Here is an 18,942-nt window from a genome sequence, read left to right on the forward strand (position 1 = left end):
TCCGCAGTTGCGCATGCACATGTTGTGTAGGTTTCTTGCTGTATTTTGCAACTGTAATAAAAGTCTTATTAAGATCAAAGACGTTTCCCTTTATTTTAAAGCATCTTCAGTGGTCATTGTAACAATTTGGTTTTTTTTCTTACAGTTTTGTTTGACACACACACACACACACACACACACACACACTCTCTCTCTCTCTCTCTCTCTCTCTCTCTCTCTCTCTCTCTCTCAATCGCGCTCCCCCTCCCCCCCCCCCCTCTCTCTCTCTCTGTCTCTCTCTCTCTCTCTCTCTCTCTCTCTCTCTCTCCCTAGTCGGAAAATATAAACACTCAAAGGGCGATAGCAGACGCTCCTGGCACAACCAAAACAAAAGACGAACACATCCCGCAATAGCAAAACAAAACACGCGAAATGGCGAGATGAGAGCTATACTTCCCTACACAGAAATGCGAATATACTGTATTAAGTTCAGTGAAAGTTCTGTGTGCAAAAACTCAACACATACACATGGAAGACGAAGAAAAAATATGGTAACAAGAAGAATAAAGACTGTTTATAGTAATAACTGAAGCATACGAATTTTTAACGATCAATAACAAACAAAATTGTGAGAGAAGGAACCATCATGTTACAGTGACCATTGAAGATGCTTTAAAAGAAGGAGAAAAGCATCCGATGTTAATAAGACTTTTATTGCAGTTGCAAAAGACAGCAATTCCTTATTCCGAGCTTCATGTGCATCATCACACAGCCTAACAATCGGCAACGGAGCAGCTTCGGTTTAGGCATCTACGTGTATTCAAACGCTGTGGACAGATGTCAGCATCGGGTATCACTGCAGAATAGTGTGAGTACGGTGAAACTGGCACCCGAATTTCGAGAGACATACTTTTTTTCGACGTTCTTGATAGAAATGTTTTAGTTACAGAGTCCTCCGAAAAAAATTTGAATAGTTGTGCAACATTTCGCGAAAAAATGTTACTAGGGGAAATTTTAATCTTGTAAAAAATATTTGCCAATTTGCGAAAAAACCTGTGATCACAATTCCGAACAACTCCTCAATATTTTTACAGAAAACCCTAAAAACGACTTTGAGCTGATAATAGTTTATGAGATAATTGCAACAATGAGGGACCAATTTTTACCGTGAGCGCTGCGGCACGGAAGAAAAATGGCCACCCACTAAAAACGTGCAAATATGTGCACGCAAATACCTTCGAACTCGTTAACTGTGCTACTAATGTAGTAGGACAGACTGTTCCTAAAGTAGAGCCACGCAGAGGGAATTTTATAGCCAACGATTTCGGATAATATTGGTAGTAGTTTAGTCTTAAGTCGACACACGTAATTATACAGGTTAAAAAGTCACAAACAGTCCTTCTGGAGTCCCATCCATTTTATGTTATCCTGACAACAAGGCAGGATCGCTGTCGTATACTAAACAGGCCACAGAAACAATATCTGAAGAATGTATTGTCGGATTCACTGTTTACCTTCAACCGTCACGGCCCGTATCACATCGACTTGAGACTAGAATGACACCGCAGCGTGGGTGACTGTATACCAGTGGAATCTACACAGTATTTCGCTGTACTACAACCGGAACGCACATTTTTCTTTTCTATTCTGTCTAGGTTCTGAAGCGACTTGGCCCACTGAGAGTCGTGTCAAGGACAATCAGTTTCAAACCGGACAAGAATGGATATGTCAGTGCTCGCACGTGCGTCTCAATCAGTTTCCGAGAGAATATAGTGAATCTATCTGCATGCAGTGGATATGTCTGAAGGATATGAAAGTTTTTTTATTTATTTGGTAGCCGGACATTTTTATTCTACACTTGTTAATCATTCCATTTTTTTATATTAAAAGCCTGAGTAGTCCATACCTTTTCAGGGTTGTTGTTGTTGTTGTTGTTGTGGTCTTCAGTCCTGAGACTGGTTTGATGCAGCTCTCCATGCTACTCTATCCTGTGCAAGCTTCTTCATCTCCCAGTACCTACTGCAACCTACATCCTTCTGAATCTGTTTAGTGTATTCATCTCTTGGTCTCCGTCTACGATTTTTACCCTCCACGCTGCCCTCCAATACTAAATTGATGATCTCTTGATGCCTCAAAACATGTCCTACCAACCGATCCCTTCTTCTAGTTAAGTTGTGCCACAAACTTCTCCCCAATCCTATTCAATACCTCTTCATTAGTTATAAAATCTACACATCTAATCTTCAGCATTCTTCTGTAGCACCACATTTCGAAAGCTTCTTTTCTCTTCTTGTCCAAACTAGTTATCGTCCATGTTTCACTTCCATACATGGCTACGCTCCATACAAATACTTTCAGAAACGACTTCCTGACACTTAAATCAATACTCGATGTTAACAAATTTCTCTTCTTCAGAAACGCTTTCCTTGCCATTGCCAGTCTACATTTGATATCCTCTCTACTTCGACCATCATGAGTTATTTTGCTCCCCAAATAGCAAAACTCCTTTACTACTTTAAGTGTCTCATTTCCTAATCTAATTCCCTCAGCAACGCCCAACTTAATTCTACTACATTCCATTATCCTCGTTTTGCTTCTGTTGACGTTCATCTTATACCCTCCTTCATGACACTGTCCATTCCGTTCAACTACTCTTCCAAGTCCTTTGCTGTCTCTGACAGAATTACAATGTCATCGGCGAACCTCAAAGTTTTTATTTCTTCTCCATGGATTTTAATACCTACTCCGAATTTTTCTTTTGTTTCCTTCACTGCTTGCTCAATATACAGATTGAATAACATCGGGGATAGGCTACAACCCTGTCTCACTCCCTTCCCTACCACTGCTTCCCTTTCGTGCCCCTCGACTCTTATAACTGCCATCTGGTTTCTGTACAAATTGTAAATAGCCTTTCGCTCCCTGTATTTTACCCCTGCCGCCTTCAGAATTTGAAAGAGAGTATTCCAGTCAACATTGTCAAAACTTTCTCTAAGTGTACAAATGCTAGAGACGTAGGTTTGCCTTTCCTTAATCTAGCTTCTAAGATAAGTCGTAGGGTCAGTGTTGCCTCACGTGTTCCAACATTTCTACGGAATCCAAACTGATCTTCCCCGAGGTCAGCTTCTACTAGTTTTTCCATTCGTCTGTAGAGAATACGCGTTGGTATTTTGCATCCGTGACTTATTAAACTGATTGTTCGGTAATTTTCACATCTGTCAGCACCTGCTTTCTTTGGGATCGGAGTTATTATATTCTTCTTGAAGTCTGAGGGTATTTCGCCTGTCTCGTACATCTTGCTCACCAGATGGCAGAGTTTAGTCAGGGTTTACAGAGTGTAGTTTTCTTAAGCTTTAATACCAAATAATAATTATGCTAATGTGCATTTGCATAAAACTCGATAAATGATGCAAGTTGAAATATTAGGAATATTTGTACCGCTGTGTCCCTTCAACTGCTTCAGTGTACCCTGTGGTGTCACCGCTAGACACCACACTTGCTAGGTGGTAGATTAAATCGGCCGCGGTCCATTTAGTACATGTCGGACCCGCGTGTCGCCACTGTGTAATCGCAGACCTAGCGCCACCACAAGGCAGGTCTCGTGATACGAACAAGCACTCGCCCCAGTTGTACGGACGACCTAGCTAGCGACTAGATGTACGAAGCCTTTCTCTCTCATTAGCCGAGAGACAGAATAGCCTTCAGCTAAGTTAATGGCTACGAACTAGCAAGGCGCCATTAGCCTTACAGTGATTGTAATTAAAGTCTCCTGTGTATAGTCAAGAGCGATGTACCACAATGATTGATTAAAGATAAGTATTAATCCAGCTACGTACTTTTCTTCATAGCATTAATTACGTAGCCTGTTCCAGTACTTCACGCCCGTCTGCGTTAGTCTAGCGTGCATTTTCAGCCATCTCTAGCTACAAGGTGTTGGCCCAGCTGCCGACACATCATACCCCATACATGTGGCAAAGTAAATGTAAGATTGAGTCAAATTATAATTATGGATAGTAGAAAAACTTCCCAGCTCTGAAAGTTGTGTTCTACAATGTGCTAACAAGTATCTATTTATTCTATAAGTTACAGTGTTATTGTAATAAATAAAAGTGGATCTCACAGTAAATCGATATTGTTCGTTTCACTCTAACCCATGTTCACTTACATGTTAATTTCTTACGGTGTAGCTCAAATATGATCGACGCCATTTGTGGTGTCACCGCCAGACACCACACTTGCTAGATGGTAGCCTTTAAATCGGCCGCGGTCCGCTAGTATACTTCGGACCCGCGTGTCGCCACTGTCAGTGATTGCAGACCGAGCGCCACCACACGGCAGGTCTAGAGAGACGTACTAGCACTCGCCCCAGTTGTACAGCCGACTTTGCTAGCGAAGCTACACTGACCAGTACGCTCTCATTTGCCGAGACGATAGTTAGCTTAGCCTTCAGCTACGTCATTTGCTACGACCTAGCAAGGCGCCATTACCAGTTTATATTCAGTGTAATAATGTCTAAACAAGAGCGATGTTCTCCAATTGTGGATTAAAGTTAAGTATTCCAAGAACTACGTTCTTTTCTTTATAGGATAATTACTTTACCTTGTTCCAGACCTCACGCCAATCTGCGTGAGCTTAACGCGTGCCTTTCGGCTACCTCCGAGTGGCTTGGCTGTCTTGCCACGCCACTACACCATTCATGCGTTCTCTACTCACGTTTTAAAAACTTTCTCTACCCGCGTAATAAAAACGTGTTGCTCATACTCATGCTACCCTCAGGAGCTGTGCGCCGTACTGTGGAGTATTTCGTACGTACTACTTTCGCAACAGCTTCATAACAATCTGTGACATGCCACCTCCGCTGATTGCGCTATTCATTGATAATACTAACACAGCGGAGCTGCATACTGTGTGAAGTTCGCTGTCCGCTTTGCATTCCGCTGGACGAGCTCCTTTCATGCAATACGTGCTGTCTAGCCAGAGGCAGCAGAAAGCTGCAGGCTGCAAGTGGGGATCAAAAGCACCCGCCTAGTCGCTGTCGAGCTCGTTTGCCGGAGAGTAACAGAACAATGCGATGGCGGCCCTTTCGTTACGTGTGCGACTCAGAAAGACGTACTGTACACAGCAGTGACGATTTTTGTAGGTGAAGCTGAGAACAGTGGTGTACTTCGGTAACGACGCTTTAAGTACAAGCCTGTCACTTATCTCCGTAGTAACCTCACTTAAATTTTGTGTATTTCTCTGTAAAACTAATTTTCAAATCTTGAAAATGTAGATTACAACCGTCGACCCACCGATTATACTGCTCATAACACCATGGTTGGGGACCACTCAGAAATAGCTCCTGTAAACGCATTAGTTTTCGAAACAGATAATTTGGGAAGATACAAAGAATACTGCAACTTTCCGTTTAAAAATCAAATGGCTCTGAGCACTATGGGACTTAACATCTGAGGTCATCAGTCCTCAAGAACTTAGAACTACTTAAACCTAACTGACCTAAGGACATCACACACATCCATGTCTGAGGCAGGATTCGAACCTGCGACCGTAGCGGTCGCGCGCTTCCAGACTCAAGCGCCTAGAACCGCTCGGCCACACCGGCCGGCAACTTTCCGTTTCAAGCCAAACAATAACTTTCTTGAGGTTGAAATCAGAAAAAGATTGTGGTTCTGTTCTACTAATGTTTATTTCGCCAAGAAATACACTACTGGAAAGAGATGATCGCAACAGCAAAAAATAGTTGTACGACACAAACGAAAGTTGACAGAAGTGTTCCAGCATCTAAAAGATTACGTCTATTCAAATTTTGCACCAGTCGCATAAAAGTGGATCTATTAGCGCCACTAAGAGTATCAAGTTTGTCTTACGGATACGCTATAACGGTCGTGAACGTTAGTTACGTTTGAGGGTGGACGAGGTGAGTTGATGATCCCTTTAAGGCGACAAAGAGGCCTTTACCAATACCTCACTGAGTTTGAACGAGGTTGTGTGATAGGGCTAAGAAAAATTGAATGTTCCTTCTGCAAGGTTTCAGAAAGATGTGGCAGGGATGTAGCCACTGTACGTGATTACAGGCAGCGATGGTCACGGGAATGTATCGTCGCAAGAAAGCCGAGCTGCGGGCGCCACATGGCACTACCGTGAGAGAAGTATGGTTCTGGCCCATAGTACTGCACCTGCAGCAGCTATTTGAGGAACGGTTCATACCAAGTACAACGGACTGCTTCAAATCGGTCACGTCAAGGACAGCTCCGAATTAGATGCCCTGTAGCGTGCATTTCACTAACCCCAAACCACCGCCATTTGCGACTTCAGTGGTGTCAAGAGAGAGATAAGTGGAGGGGACGGTGGAGGTCTGTTGTGTTTTTTGATGAAAGCTGGTTCTATCTCGGGTGGCCGTGTGTTGGTTAGAAGGGCCTGCGACCAACCTGTTTGCGTGATAGGCACATTGGACCTACACCTGGAGTTATGGTCTGGGGTGCGATTTCGTCTGAAAGCAGCAGCACTCTCGTGGTTATCCACGCTCTCAGACTAAAAATTTAGGTCAGTTTGGTGACTCGACCTCTTCTGCTGCTATTCACGAAAAGCATTCCAAGGGATGAAACTGTGTGCCGGAGCGAGACTCGAACTCGGGTCCTTTGCCTTTTGCGGGCAGGTGCTGTACCACCTGAGCTACCAAGCACGACTCACAACCCGTCCTCACAACCTCAGTTCCGCCAGTACCTCGTGTCCTACCTTCCAAGCTTCACAGAAGCTCTTCTGCGAACCTAGCAGAATTAGCACTCCTGGAAGAAAGGATATTGTAACTACCTAGTGTTCACAAGAAACATGTCTAGGAAGCCAGACGTTAGGAACAAAAAAGCCAACAACACATACACAGAATCGTTGAACATGAAATTAAGTGGGAAATGTGAAACGAGCTCTCATCACTGGTGTCATGCACATGTTCAGTTAGAATTGTAAATTTCAATTAACAAGGTGGAAAGTATCAAGCACAGTGTATACGATAACAAAAACACACAATATCAAAATAAACAAATTGTATGAATGTAATATTAAAGGTTCTTTGGAGAAGGAAAGATATAGACGTAATGACAATTATAATGATCATCTAGATCTTGTAAACTTACCCGGAGACATTTAAGTCTCATCTTTCTCTACGATAATGATGGAAGCTGAATAAATCAATTAAAAGATTAATTGTAAGATCACCTGTGATTACGTCCAACGTTGGAGTGCTATTCCAGTGCCGGAGAGCACTGGCAATAGTGACACTGCAGGGGGAAAACAAGCTGAAGATACGAACTGAAGTTTGTGCTGGGGTGGGCACCCGACATGGGTAGCTTGTGAAGGACTGAAACTTCCTGGCAGATAAAACTATGTGCCGGACCGAGACTCGAACTCGGGACCTTTGCCTTTCGCGAGCAAGTGCTCGACCATCTGAGCTATCCAAGCACGACTGACGTCCCATCCTCACAGCTTTACTTCTGCCAGTACTGAAGGACTGTTCACCATAGTGCTGCGGTGAAGTAATGTTCAGCATTTCCGCCTACAAAGCAAGAAGACTCGCGTTCGAGTCCCAGCCGTGGCACAAAATTTATTTCTTCAGCTTCCATCATTATCTTACAATTATTTTGTGGTGCAAGTTTGTGCAGATGATTATAATCTTATGGACTAAACTGAGCCTCGAAATCGGTTCGAAATAAATCTTATTAGGACGGAAGCGCACAGTTTCGTTTTTTTGTTCTTTGTTTTTGTTTTTCAACGTAAAATATGACTCTGCTTTACCAAGAAGTGAGAGGAGAATCCGTATAAAAATAATAAATAACCAATACTCACCACCTTCAGAAAACAGGCCTCAGAACTGATAACACGAAAATAAAGTGAATGGTGTTACATATTCGAACAAGACGTTTTAGAAACCCAAAAAATTAAGAAGCAACCCATATCACAACCCTGGCCCACATTAAATGACAAGATTGGCAATGAATTCAGAAACTAGACGGCTGAAAGGTGTTTAATTTGACTTTCGGTATAGAACAGCCGAGTCCCGCAACCGTCTCTGAGAAGATGGACATACAGAAACGTGATGATTTTTGATTTGGTATGTTTTGTCGACCATTATAGCATGATATCTCTGTCGGACTTAGCCCATTTAGTCTGAACAAGATAATGTGTAAGACATCTTCTGCTCTCAAATTTTTAAATTTCTTTTTCTGGAAAATTCAATGCAATTTTCTCCTACTTTGCAGTATAATTTATATTTACGGTATAATAATAAACGTTTAATACCGTAATACAAGCGTGCTAATTTCGTGTGTCATACAATACTGTTTTTTTTTTTTCGTTATACGTACATCAAAACATTACTTTTGGTTCACAGCACATTTAGAATGTTAGATCCTTATACGTTCGTCGGTAATTATGTACATCTTTTTATCACAATATCGCAACTGCAACTAAGAAAATCTCTCCGGATACGAGTTTGTGGCGTGTTGATATCTCAGTCAAGGTTATTACATAACTAATAAAATCTTCATGATGACGATGTGACTTCAAGACGGATTTCATTATTATTTACTATTATTAATTTTCCAGATATTTTGTTGATTACATCGGTCCATGCAACCTACAAACATTTACTTCTTTTGACCGTAACGATGGTGCAACAATTGACATTATTGTCTACAGTCCTGGACATAGTTTGTTTAAATTCCTGGCTCTTCTTTATTTTTTCTCATATAAAATTACCTAATTAATTGATCTTTAACTTTGCTTTGTGTAATACTTTCTGCCTAGACGCAGATCACGTCAACGTGTATGTATTAGGCTTAATGAACTCGTCATCGTCTGACTTAGCACCCGAATTTTTCTTTTCTTTCATCTCTACGTCGACGGCACATTAAAATTCAGTTTTACTTTTGTTTTTCTCATTAAAGCACTCAAAAACGAGGCAAAATCTTCCAAAATATCAATCATAACAGGCAACGAACGAAAATAGAAAACTTGGAATTGTCTCCTTGTAGATAAAACATTATCCTGAATTTCAAAAATAAGACATTGTCACGTGAATGTCGCATTTCTAGCAGATTGTCCGTGCACGACTCAGGAGAGTAATCGATGTGTCATTTTCAGCATGTTTCTGAGTACCTGCACTACATACTGCTTACCTCACAGTTTGCACTGTTTTTCCAGTCCTCTCAAATCGGAACAATCCAGATACTTTAAAATTAGATATAGCTGGCAGAAGCAAAACAAAACTTCTTAGGAGCAGTAGTGAATTCGTAATTTTACATATAGCTTTTAGTTTTCTAATTGCTTTGTCATTCATTACTCGTTACACTAATAAGAAGCAACAACAAATAAGAAAGAACATTGAACACATAAGGAAATAAATTTCGTACAGAGCATAATAATGCCTTACCTATATATAGGGTGGTGCATTAGAAAGGTGTTATTTTCATCCATCCACTGTTTTTTCTGTAAAACAAAAGAAAAATGTATTAGCAAAAATAGGGGCATCCTATCCTCCATCACATATGTAATTTAATTCTACTGAATTCTCTTTTCTTTTTAAAATCAAAGGCTGATTCCAATCCACTTACCAACGTACTTAAGAGGAACATTTCGTAAATAATGCACATTAATTTTTTTGTCTTCCCTTTTTTTCCCGGTATCTCCTTACAGTCCTTCATTGCAGTCTTACTGTTTCTCTGTTAGTGAATCTCAACGTTCCCTAACATCTATTATTCCGTCCAGGATAGCGCATCTATTCATTTGTCGAATGTCTCTAGTAATAGTAGTAGGAAGTTCATCATCAGAAGGATACCGACAACCATATAGTTTTGTTTCAACTCTGGGAACAAGGCGAAGTCTGGTGTACCCATGTCCGGGCTGTAAGGAGCATGCAGCAATACTTACCGTAAGTATTCGCGCAGTTTTTTGGGTTACAACACCTCCGGTATGCAGGCGAACACTGTCGTAGAGAATAAATGGCCCAGCCTGGAGCATCTGAGGTCGGGTTTGTGCATTTTTCTGCGTAGCTTTCGTATGAAGTTATAATAATACTCAGCTGTGACAATTGTTCCACGTGGAACTTTTTCTGTCATGATGATTCCTTGGTGATCATACGCAGAAGTCTTCATTTGCTTCAGCCCCGAAATTTTTTTGGGCGTGAATAAACTGAAACTCTAAACTCATTTGACTGTGTTATTAACTCCAGTTCTAAGTCTCTAATTTACGTTTCATCAGTAACGACAACTCAACACAAGAATCCTTGACCTTCACAGTCGAATCGTTGTTAGAGCAAGGTTACAGAGTCCAGGTGTTTCTGCTTCCCTTCAGCAGTCAAACAGTGTGCGACCCATCTCGCAGAAATTTTTCTCTTGCATGTCAGCGTGGTTAAATCAATATGTTTTAAACTATATTTTCATACGAACAAAATCTGAAGTTTATGCCGATTCCCAAATTCTGTTTTAATCCACTGAATCATACTTCCGATAACTTTTGAAATTGTATAAATGGTAATCATGAGCAACCATAATAAAAGAGGCTGTCTCATCAGAAAGTGGACACTTCTGACAGAGATTTTCAGTGAGTTACGTTAGTTCGGAGTGACAGCTGAGATGACTCTGTGCATGTCTGATTCTCAAGAGGTAGGAATCACTTACGACGGCCATACTAAGGTGGAACAGCATTGTTTTTCTTTGTGCTGATAATAATCAATAAACATAACGCAAAGTTTTCATTTGTTATTCAACCATTTCGTAACACCTCAGAAATACGATGTCGTGACCCTGCAGCTCTGGACCAATCGATTACAAAAGAAATTTACATCAACTACATCTACGTCCATATTCTGCAGATCACTGTGAAGTGTATACTAGAGGGTACTGCATCAGTTATCAGGGCTTTTTCCCCTTCCATTCACGTATGGAGCGCGGTAAGAAAGTTTAAATCCTCTGAGTGTACCGTAACTGACCTGCTCTTTCTACACAGGCTTTATCGGGATAGGTTACGTTTACCTTGAAGATCCTGCCAGTTCGATTCCTTCAACATGTCTGTGACACTCTGACGCAAGTCAAACAAACCAGGGACCATTCGCGCTGCTCTTCTCTCTATACGTCCAATATCCGTGAGTGCTATCTGGTACAGGTCTCACACGCTTCAGCTATATTGTAGAACGGGTAGCAAGAGCGATTTTTAAGCAATCCCCTCTGTATACTGATTGCATTAAGATAGTATTTTACCAATAAACCGAAGTCTGACTCTTGCTCTACCCACAACTGAACCTATGTGATCGTTTCATGTCATGTCCCTAGGAATTGTTACATCCACGTATTTATATCAAGTTGAAAAAAGATTCCTATCGTGACTCGTAATTATTAGAGTCATAAGATACTAAGAGCTTTCGTCTTGTGAACAGTTTTAGAGAGCTGATAATTTAAAGCAAGTTGTCAAACTTTGCACCACTTTCAAATATTATCAAGGTCCCATTGAATATCTGTACATAAAATAATACATAACTCCGTCACCTGCGGAAAACCTTAGGCTGCTCTTAACATTTTTCGCAAAGTCATTAATATATATAGCAAGAATATCAAGGGACGTAATACACTTCTGCCGAGTAAATCCGGAATTACATCTACATCTGTCTATGACACTCCATTCAAAATAACGTGCTGCACCCTTCATAGCAAAGTATATCCATCCAGTCACTGGCCCTAGGGGCAAACCTCATTTTATACCATTTGTCGACATAGAGAAAGCTTTTGACAATGTTGATTGGAATACCCTCTTTGAAATAATGAAGGAAGCAGAGGTAAAATGCTGGGACCGAAAGCTATTTACAACATGTACAGAAACCTGATGGGTGTTATAAGAGTCGAGGGGTATGTAAAGGAAGCAGTGGTTGAGAAGGGAGTGAGACAAGGTTGTAGCATATCTTCGATGTTATTCAATTTGCACACTGAGCAAGCAGCAAAGGAAACCAAAGAAGTGCTTGGAGAAGGAATCAAAGTTCAGTCAGAAGAAACAAAAACTTCTAGGTTTGTCGATGACATTGCAATTCCGTCAGAGACAGCAGAGGACTTGAACGAAATGGACAGTGTGTTGAAAGGAGGACAAACAAGGAAAACGAGGATAATGGAATGTAGTCGAATTAAATCACGTGATGCTGTGGGAATTTGATTAGGAAACACACGCTTCAAGTGGTGGATGGGTTTTGCTATTTGGGCAGCAAAGTAACTGCTGATGGCCGAAGTAGGAGGATGTAAAACGAAGACTGACAATGGCATGAAAAGCGTTCGTGAAGAAGAGAAATATTTTAACACCGAATATAGTTTTAAGTGTTAGGCAGTCTTTTCTGGAGGTATTTGTGTGGAATGTAGCCATGTACGAAAGCGAAACATGGACGATTACCATTTTAGACAAGAAGAGAATAGAGGCCTCTGGAATGTGAAGCTACGCAAGAATGCTGACAATTACACGGGTAAGATGCGTAACTAATGAGGAAATGGAGAGAAAAGAAATTTGTGGGACAACCTGACCAAAAGGAGGGATCGAGTGTTTTGGATCTGCACCAGGTCGGATTAGAGGAAGACATCAAAGAGGCGGGCTGCTAGGTTTGTTACCGGTAGTTTCGAATAAGACGCAAGTATTACGAAAATGCTTCAGCAACTCAAATGGGAATCAGTGGAGGGAAGACGAGGTTCCTTTTGAGGAGCACTATTGAAAAAATTTAGAGAACTGGCATTTGTGGGTGATCCTATTACCGCCAAGGTGTATTTTGGGTAAGCACCACGAATATAAGATTGAAGACATTAGGGCTCGTAAAGAGGCATATTGACAGCATTTTTTCTCGCACTATTTGCGGGTAGAACAGAAAAGAAAATGGCTAATACTGGTACAGGTTACCCTCCGCCACGCACCATACAGTGGCTTGCGGAGTAGGTACGTAGATGCAGATTTGTTGACAGGACAAGTAGGCTGTAGCAGTTATACGGAGATGAAGACGCTTGCACAGGATAGAGTAAAACGGGGAGCTATATCAAAGCAGTTTTCGGACTGAAAACCACAACAACCCCATGGGCTCGTACGAGGTTGAGTCAAATGAAAACCTTAAATTTGTACTAACAAATCGAAATTTCGCGCCGTTATCCTGTAAGTTGGTAAGCGTGCTACAAACAGCGTGCAGAATAGCCTGTAGGTGGCAGCATAGTGCATATGCACACATACCATCGCAGTATCAGTATAAAGATGGCCGCCCCACTTGCGACTTGCACCAGTGAAGAACAGCGTCCTGTTATTCGGTTCTTGCGTAGTGAAGGTGTGAAACCTATTGAAATTCATCGACGAATGAAGGTTCAGTACGTGATGCATGTCTGTCACAGCAGAAACTCTACGAATGGAGTAGGAAGTTCGCAAATGGTGTGACTTCAGTGGAAGATGCTCCTCGTCCAGGTCAGGCCCAACGAGTTGTGACTTCACAGAAAATTGCAGCAGTTGAAGCCATAGTGAAGGAAAACCGCCGAGTGACACTGAATGACATTGCAGTATGTTTGCAGATTAGTCATGGGTCAGCACACCACACTGTGCATGATGTGCTCCAGTTTCACAAAGTGTCTGCAAGATGGGTGCCACGGCAGCTGACTCTTGAAATGAGAGAATGACGTGTTGATACTTGTGAAGAACTTCTTCGGCGCACTGAACGAGAAGGTGATGGCTTCCTTGCAAGAACCGTTACTGGGGACGAAACCTGGGTTCACTTCCACCAACCGGAAAAGAGAGGGAGCAAGGAATGGCGCCATTCCTCATCACCAAAACCAAAGAAGTTTCTAACAGCACCATCAGCAGGGAAGGTTATGCTGACTCTCTTTTGGGATGAAAAAATCGTCATTTTGGAGCATTACATGCTTACAGGGACCACTGTCACCAGTGAATCATACACATATCTCCTAAAAAATTCATCTGCGACCTGCAATCAAATCAAAGCGATGTGGATTGCTGTCAGCAGGTGTCCTTTTGCAACATGACAATGCAAGGCCCCAGACTGCCCGTACAACAGTTGCAACAGTCACAGACGTGCATTTTGAGTGTCTTCCTCATCCACCATACTCACCAGACCTTCACCAAAGTGATTTCCATATGTTTGCACCACTCAAAGACGCAATGAGAGGAAAGAAGTTCCGTTTTGATGAATAGGTACGTTACGCGGTGCATGAGTGGTTGCGCGGACTACCAAAAGAATTTCTTTCTAAAGGAATTTATGCACTTTGTAAGAGCTGGAGGACTTGCATTGAGCGTGGGGGAGATTATGTTGAAAAGTGATACAGCTTTGTACCACTTCTGCACAATAAATAATATTTAAAAAAATATTTACGGTTTTCATGTGACTCACCCTCGTACTTTTCAGAACAAGCGTGGATTTGGAACTAGTCAAATCCTTTTAGGAAATGGAGAAATACTGCATCCACCTTACTGCCTTGATCCATGGATTTCGGTATGTATAATGAGAAAAGGGTGAGTTGTGTTTCACATGACTGATTTTTCGGAATTCGTTTTAGTTGGCACGGACGATGTCATTCTCTTCGAGAAACCACTTTAAGTGTGAGCTCAGAGTATGTTCTAAGATTCTATAACAAATGGATGTCAAGAATATTGGACGGAAGTTCTGTGGATCACATCTATTACCCTTCGTGTAGACTCGTGTCACCTGTGATTTCTCCTAGCTACTGGGCACGGTATTTTTGCGAGTGATCTACGGCAGATTATAGCTAACATGGGACTAATTCGGCTGAAAACTGTGTATAGAATCTGATAGGCATTCCATCGGGCACTGGCGCTTTGTTCAGTTTTAACGATTTCAGCTGTTTGTCAGCGACACTAACACTAATATCTATTTCACTCATCTTTTCAGTAATATGACAATTAAATTGATTAATAATCCTGGATTGCTTTGAAAATGAACATTGAAAAGCAGAGGTAAGCATTTCAGCTTTTGCTTTGCTATCCATAATTTTAGTTCCAGTCTCGTCGTAGCATTTTTAAAACTTTTTCGTATTTTCTGATTGAGAATTTATGCTAGCTGACACTTCTAAAATTACCGTCATTCATTTATGTGTCTGAGAATTACTGTCGTCGCTAGTTTTTTCCTGTAGATGGCTGTACCTCCCATATATTTCCTTAGGACAGGTTCATCATTAAATAATTTACTCTATTGTTAAACACCTATGTTCAATAGCCTTTTAATATTTTTTGTTACGGATCACCCCCGCCACCCCCCACCCCCAGCCCCCCACAAACACACAGGTACACACAAGTGCGCATGCACGCGAAAGTCTCACTTGTTTTTACTGAACTCATACTCTTATGTACAGAGAAACCCACAGTTTGTGTCTGAAAAAAAATTCATTCCAGGGGAAACGAGCTATATTTCTTATAAATCGAACAACCACAATGATTCCGGTACTGAGGTATCGTAATGAGTATACTTCGCTTCTCATTATTTTCTGTTTAGTTATAATACTCATAATTGAACGTACCTTTTTCTTTTTCCGAAGTGTCACACGTACTCCATCCACCGATATCTCAAGCGTCACTTTCTTTTTCTTCACACCTTTAGCCTTGAACTCGTACTGAAACATAAGAATAAAGGTAGGGAATCAATTAACTTTAACTGACCAGTCTCTCAGTTGTATTAGTGGCTTAAATTACAAAACACAGACAGCAAATCGACTATGAAGACACAAAGCAATGTGTTGCTATAAATACAGTAATATTATTAAAAAAAAGAAATACAGTTCATTATCTCGGAGATAAAAAACGGGTTTATTATTCCTCTGTAGCGTAGTCGTAATATATTTTACTTGAGCAAATTTAATAGAGAACAAAAACCGCTAATTAAAAAATTGGTCTGTTTCGGAACAAAGGAGATGCCTGTGATGTTTATAATCAGTAAATTCGCGATTGAATGCACCTGTAAAATATAGTTATGCTACTATTTTGAATTGGTAAAAAACCATTCGCCTAAAATTTCAGAAAGACTCTAATCTTCTGTATCACTAGTCCTCTTTTAAGCTTGTATACGGAAAACGATGTCTCAGTATTCTACATCTACATTTATACTTCGCAAACCAACCAAAGGTGTGTGGCGGAGGGCACTTTACGTGCCACTGTCATTACCTCCCTTTCCTGTTCCAGACTGCCGAAAAGCCTCCGTGCGCGCTCGAATCTCTCTAATTTTACATTCGTGATCTCCTCGGAGGTATAAGTAGGGGGAAGAAATATATTCGATACCTCATCCAGAAACGCACCCTCTCGAAACCTGGACAGCAAGCTACACCGCGACGCAGAGCCCCTCTCTTGCAGAGTCTACCACTTGAGTTTGCTCAACATCTCCGTAACGCTATCACGTATACCAATAACCCTGTGACGAAACGCGCCGCTCTTCTTTGGATCTTCTCTACCTCCTCTGTCAACCCGACCTGGTACGGATCTCACACTGATGAGCAATACTCAAGTATAGGTCGGACGAGTGTTTTGTAAGCCACCTCCGTTGTTGATGGACTACATTTTCTAAGGACTCTCCCAATGAATCTCAACCTTCTTTATATTACAAATGGTGTCCAGAATTCTTTCTTTAAATGGGAGTATAGCCCAGTTCCTCTACAAATTTACGTAACTGAAGTTTATTGTTTTTTCTCCGGTTTTCATACAGCTTCGTTCCAATAAGAATTAAAAGTTCATTCAGAAGTGAAATTACTAATTACAATGTCTGTGTTTATAGTGTCCGTATCTTCACATTACAGTGTTTGTCAGCCATGAATTAATATCAGAAAGGACACTGTAGTGTGAACATACACTGTACAAATAAGGACCTTGTAACCACACATAATGTATCCATGTCTCAGCGGGCAAAAATTATGGTAAAATACCTGTGTTTCTCCCTGCAGACATCACGAAATTTGCGCTCGTAAAGGTTATGGGCTCCACGACATATGGAAGTTTTGATCGGTTCTGGAAGTTGTTTAGGCGATCGTTTGTGATAAGCGGGAAATCCGAGTTCGAATCCTGCATTCATTCATTAACTGAATTATAGTCAGACCATTTTTTTTCTTTGTACGATACGTTTGTTTTGTGTATGATCCTTTTTTTTCTAGTCATCAGCTTTCTATTTGGTTTGATGCGGACCGCCACGAATTCTTCTCTTATGCTCCCTTTTCATCTCAGAATAGCACTTGCACCGTACGTCTTCAATAATTTGTCGTATGTATTCCAGCTTCTATCTTTCCTCACAATATTTACCTTCTACAGTTTCCTCTAACACCATGGAGTTTATTCCATTGTGTCTGTTATGTGTGAACACATGTTCTATCAGACAGACCCTTCTTCTTGTCAGTGTTTTTCATATGTTCCTTTCTTCGACGATTCTGTGGAGAACTTCCGTATTCCTAATTTTCCATATCCTTCTACAGTGCCACATGTCAGCCGCTTCTATTCTCTTTTTCCCAGTTTTCCCACAGTCCATGATTTATGTCCACACATTGCTGTTCTTCTTCCTCAAATAAGGCCAGTGTTTGATACTGGTAGCCCTCTTTTCGCCAGGAATGCTCTCTTTGCATGTGCATGTCATGTACTCCTTGCTTCGTCCTTCATGTGTCATTTTGCGTCTAAAGTCGCAGAATTTCTCCCCTTCAATTTTGTTGTTACGTTCAACGCTAGTCTCATTTCTGCTACTCCTCATCACTTTCGTCCGTCTTCGGTTTAGTGTGAATCAATAGTATGTGCTCACTACACTGTTCTTCCATTCAAAAGGTTATGTATATCTTCTTCGCTTTCACTGAGAATAGCAATATCATCAGCAAATCTTGCTGTTGACACGCTTTCACCCGGGTTTTTAATCCTTCTCTTGAACATTTCCTTTATTGTCGTTATTGTTTCTTTGCATTGTACATTGTGCAAATGGGACTGAAGCCTGCATGCCTGTCTTACACCTTTTTAAATCCGAGCACTTTCTTGATCTTCAGTTCCTATTGTTCCCTCTTGGTTCTTACACATCCTGTAAATTGTCCGTATTTCCCTATAGCTTACTCCTATTTTTCTCAGAATTTCAAGCAGTATGCACCAACTTACATGTTGTACGTTTCTCCTCGGTCGAAAAATCCCATGAGCGCGTCTTGAATTCTCTTAAATGTTGCTTCCATTATTAGGGGGGAGACCTGGCTCACTAACGCCGTTACCTTTCCTAAAATCAAATTGAACGTCACCCAACAATGTCCTCAATTTTCTTTTCAATTCTTCTATGTATTACTCGTGCCGGCATCCTGGATCGACGAGCTGTTAAGCTGATTGTTCGACAGTTCACGCAGTTATCTGCTGCTGCATATTCTGTGGATGATACTTTGAGGAAAGTCTGATGGTATGTCCCCAGTCTCATAGATTCTGCACACCAAGCTGAATAGTCGTTTGGTTGGCACTTCCCCCAATTACTCTAGAAATTCGGAAGGAATGTTATGTATGTCTTCCGCCTTATTTGATCTTGTCTTCCAAGTCTCATATTCTAGTACTGGATCCCGACGTGTTCCATATCGACATCCAGTCTTAGTTAATGTATACGGGGATAACAGGATAAATACGAGGCCTTCACCTGCGTTCAAGTAACGAGATACAAAGTTAAACTTGTTCCTCAGTGTTCTGTTCTTCACACAGGTGTTTATAACGCAGGTTCATACCGTTCGCTAGAGTGGTCACGTTATATATTACAGTTCAATCAGCTGTGTTGGATCGCTGGTATTAGCACGTAGCTTGTAAAAGTAAATGTTTCAATGTTTCATTCAAGAAGGAGAACTTTGTGTATATATAAGGTGACCATTAACCACGCGCCGTATGATCCTCGTATGTTGCAGGCGGTGTGATTGACGCACCGCGCTGTAAGCAGCACAATGGTCCCGTAGTCACATAGGGACA

At 41.3% G+C, this 18,942-nt stretch overlaps 1 protein-coding gene across 1 annotated transcript in view; it reads right to left on the bottom strand.

Moving 5' to 3' along the window:
• Positions 1 to 18,942, bottom strand: part of LOC124795983 (carboxyl-terminal PDZ ligand of neuronal nitric oxide synthase protein) — a 975,569-nt gene that overhangs the window by 304,652 nt on the left and 651,975 nt on the right. Inside the window, exons 3-4 of the mRNA XM_047260064.1 lie at positions 15,519 to 15,611; positions 9,401 to 9,456 (exon numbers count right to left, since the gene is read on the bottom strand). Of these exons, the coding sequence (XP_047116020.1) occupies positions 9,401 to 9,456; positions 15,519 to 15,611 (149 nt within the window). The remainder of the gene's footprint in view (positions 1 to 9,400; positions 9,457 to 15,518; positions 15,612 to 18,942) is intronic.

This window comes from Schistocerca piceifrons, chromosome 4, assembly GCF_021461385.2.
Source record: "Schistocerca piceifrons isolate TAMUIC-IGC-003096 chromosome 4, iqSchPice1.1, whole genome shotgun sequence".
Classification (NCBI taxonomy): Eukaryota; Metazoa; Arthropoda; class Insecta; order Orthoptera; family Acrididae; genus Schistocerca; species Schistocerca piceifrons.